General features: G+C 45.7%; 1 protein-coding gene across 1 annotated transcript; it reads left to right on the plus strand.

Annotated features, from left to right (window-relative positions):
* Positions 1-363: 363 nt before the first annotated feature.
* LOC112608399 (phosphoglycerate mutase 1-like) lies at positions 364-1,089 on the plus strand. The gene has a single exon (XM_025360285.1). It carries the CDS (start codon positions 364-366, stop codon positions 1,087-1,089), a length of 726 nt encoding a protein of 241 aa, XP_025216070.1.
* Positions 1,090-3,896: the final 2,807 nt, after the last annotated feature.

Here is a 3,896-nt window from a genome sequence, read left to right on the forward strand (position 1 = left end):
AACTCACTGTCTCAGAGTAAGACCCTAAGAAGAGAATTTGAGGTGTTGACTCTTTCTGACCCCTGTCATCTCAACTACATACTTATTCACATAATAACAGCTCAGTGACAACTTCTTGCCATTAGGGCTTTGAAAGCTTCTACTACATCCCAGACAAGGACTCCTTTTTCTCCCCCAAGTGTAACAATGTTTTTACCCAATGACATATGCTACAAGAATATTCTGACTTTCTGATTTCAGGCAAAGACACACTCACCAACTTATTACTTGACATAGCAAGTCCCAGTCAGAGAATATCATATGAAACAAATAGGAATTATTTGCAAGAATCCAAAACATAGGCTGCATCCCCAGCCCACCGCCATGGCCACCTACAAGCTAGTATTGATCAGGTGTGGTGACAGCACGTGGAACCTGGAGAATCACTTCAGCAGCTGGTACGATGCCAACCTAATCCCGGTAGGCCATGAGGAGGCAAAGCGCAGTGGGCAGGCTCTGCGAGATGCTAGCTATGAGTTTGACATCTGCTTTCCCTCTAGGGAAGAGGGCGATCAAACCCTCTGGACAGTGCTAGATGCCATTGATCAGATGCGGCTACCAGTATTGAGGACTTGGTGCCTCAAGGAGTGGCATTATGGGGGTCTGACTGGCCTCAATAAAGCAGAAACTGCTGCGAAGCATGGCGAGGCCCAGGTGAAGATCTGGAGGCGCTCCTATGATGTCCCACCACTTCCGATGGAGCCCAACCATCTTTTCTACAGCAACAATAGTAAGAATTGCAGGTGTGCAGACCTCACTGAAGATCAGCTATCCTCCGGTGAGAGTCTGAAGGAAATAGTTCCTCAGATCAAAGAGGGGAAATGGGTACTGACTGCAGCCCATGGCAACAGCCTTTGGGGCATTGTCAAGCATCTGGAGGGTCTCTCTGAAGAGGCTATCATGGAGGTGAACCTGCCGACTGGTATTCGCATTGTCTATGAACTGGAAAAGAACTTGAAGCCCATCAAGCCCATGCAATTCCTGGGGGATGAAGCTACTGTGCATAAAGCCATGGAAGCTGTGGCTGCCCAGGGCAAGGCTAAGAAGTGAAGGCCAGCAGGCATGCTACTGTCCCTGGGAACACCCTCCCTGGCCATCCCTTCCTCTGCCCCCTGCACATGTCACACTGACCACATCTGTAGGCATCTTAAGTTGTAGCTGCAGATGGGGACCAGTGGCTCACATTTTCATTTAGCCATTTGTCTCCTGCACCCACTCCTTTCATACGATCTAGTCAGAATAGCACTTCTAGGGCACAGGGTCTCAGTCCAAGCTGAGGAAAAGCTCCCCTTGTCCAAGAGAGTTGAAAGGTAGTGACTTGGGTTTTTGCCAGTGCTTTGTTTACTAAGGACTTGTGGGGAGGAACCATGCTAAACCATGACCAGTAAGGAGACACAAGAGCGCCTATCTGCCCCCAGAAGCCAGTTCTCTGCTCTTCTGCAGTCAGACCACTGCCTGGGGGCTCTAGTCATTCCAGTGGAAGATGAATGTAACTTGCACGGTGATGTGACAAACAACGTTTCCTCCCTGACCCCAGAGGAGCTGGCTCTAGAAGGTTGGGATCAGTCCTGAATTTAGTTTATGTGTTACATTTACTTTTACCAAAAAAAAAAAAGTATAGTATATGTAAATAATACAAAACAATAACCCTTGTGGTGTTTCTTGTGGTGGTTGAAATAGTCCCACATGTGGTCATCAGAAAATAAGCCATCCCTCACGCCAAGATAGAATAAGCTCTGAGGGGTAGGAGTGCCTCCTGCTGTGTGTTTTAGAATCCTTCACCTGCCTTGTTTCATGGCAGTGAAATGCCTCTTCGTCCTATCCAAGTGTGTCTTTCACTGACTGATTTCTGAATCATGTTCTAGTTGCTTGGCCCTGCCACAAGGGCCCAGTATTCCTTTAAGCATAACTGTACTAAATCCTTTTCCTGCGCATGCCTGTAATTCCAGCTACTGGGGAGGCTGAAGCAGGAGAAACGCGTGAACCCAGGAGGCGGAGGTTGCAGTGAGCCAAGATTGCACCATTGCCCTCCAGCTTAGGCAACAAGAGCGAAACTCCGTCTTCCAAAAATAAAAATAAAAAATAAAGGAGTGATGTGCAATCCAATTTTTTAAAAAAGAATCCCAAACATACTGCCATGCAAGGGGGATGAAGAGATAGGCAGCATCTTCTGTGCTATGTCACTGGGCTGTGCACGTGCACTATTTTTTACATTATTTGAAGCACAAACATACCTAGTTTTTGTTTTGTCCTAAAAGTATTTTTTGGACTATGATATTATTTATGGTGCCCTTTGAGTGCAAGATGATTATGAAGCCTCAAAATGTTGAAAAATTGTTGAAGAAAATAGTACAGAAAGAACACTGCACCTGCCAAAGAATGACCTCTCCAATCCCTTCTCTACCAGCCCACTCACATCTTTCTTCCTCCCTTGAGAGTAAAATGTGCTCCATTATAGTATCTTTCACATATAAATGCCTTTTACCTATGTACTTCGACCTATGTACTTTCTAATTATTGTTTCTTACATAGACTTGCTTTCATTGTTCAGTCAACAGATTTTTCTTTTTTTTTTTTTTTTGAGACGGAGTCTCGCTCTGTCGCCCAGGCTGGAGTGCTGTGGCCGGATCTCAGCTCACTGCAAGTTCCGCTTCCCGGGTTCCCGCCATTCTCCTGCCTCAGCCTCCCGAGTAGCTGGGACTACAGGCGCCCGCCACCTCGCCCGGCTAGTTTTTTGTATTTTTTAGTAGAGACGGGGTTTCACCGTGTTAGCCAGGATGGTCTCGATCTCCTGACCTCGTGATCCGCCCGTCTCGGCCTCCCAAAGTGCTGGGATTACAGGCTTGAGCCACCGCGCCCGGCCAACAGATTTTTCTATATGTGAATATTGAGGATATCATTGGTCAGAATGAAATGCATCATATGTTTCCCATTGAAATAAATGGAAATATTTTTCCATCTAATGATTTATTTTCCCCTGAGCAGCAGGGTTTTTCAGGAAAGAATTGACATCCTTAAGCAAAGGAAAGGTGTCTTATTTTTTTTTGTATATGTGATGCTCCCTACAGAGTAAAAGTGAAGTCACATTGCCCCCATGGAGCTCATGGCTACTATTTCCAGAATCAATTGAAGCAGCTGGAAAACTTAAGTCCCTGGAATGACTAGACATGTCCCTATTCCTTGCTGCAGGCAGGAAGACAGCATTCTCAACATGTTGCATTTGTGATCAGAGGGACCAAGATTTAGCCTCTCACCACTAAGAGGAAGTGACCTAGAGACCCACGGACTATGCCCCATGAAGTCAAGTTAACATAAGGGAAAAGGTGTGCATCAGCAAGGATTAGGCTTAACTGAAAATAATAGAGTCTCACAGAAGCACTGTTTAAACCAGATAGCAGTTTATTTCTCTGTCCTGTGTAAAGACTGAAGCAAAGGCAATCTGGGACTGTGGTAGCAGCTCTATTCCTTCAAGTCCTCAGGGTCTCAAACTCCTTCTAGCTTACTTCTTAATCATCCCTATGATGTGGTCCTTACCTCACAGTCTAAGAAGGCAGCAAGAGCTCCAGCTCTCACACCACATTTCAAGCAGTAGGATAGAAAGAGTGACAATGAGGAAGGGATGCAAAGGCCATATACCAGCTGTCCTTTAAGAAAGGTTGCTAGAAGCTACCATGCTTTAATTTTGCTTGTAACTCATTGGCCTGAACTTATTCATGTGGCCACAGAAGATGCAGTTCACTGCAGAAAATGCTGAAAAATAAAGCCTTCATTCTGGGCGACCATGTTTCTTAGTCAGCTTGGGCTGACTATAGGCTTAAACAACAGACACTTCTCACTGTTCTGGAGGCCTAGGAAGT

This window comes from Theropithecus gelada, chromosome 15, assembly GCF_003255815.1.
Source record: "Theropithecus gelada isolate Dixy chromosome 15, Tgel_1.0, whole genome shotgun sequence".
Lineage (NCBI taxonomy): Eukaryota > Metazoa > Chordata > Mammalia > Primates > Cercopithecidae > Theropithecus > Theropithecus gelada.

Coding starts and splice junctions, on each gene's coding strand:
- LOC112608399 (XM_025360285.1), top strand. CDS start 364: ATGGCCACCTACAAGCTAGTATTGATCAGGTGTGGTGACAGCACGTGG.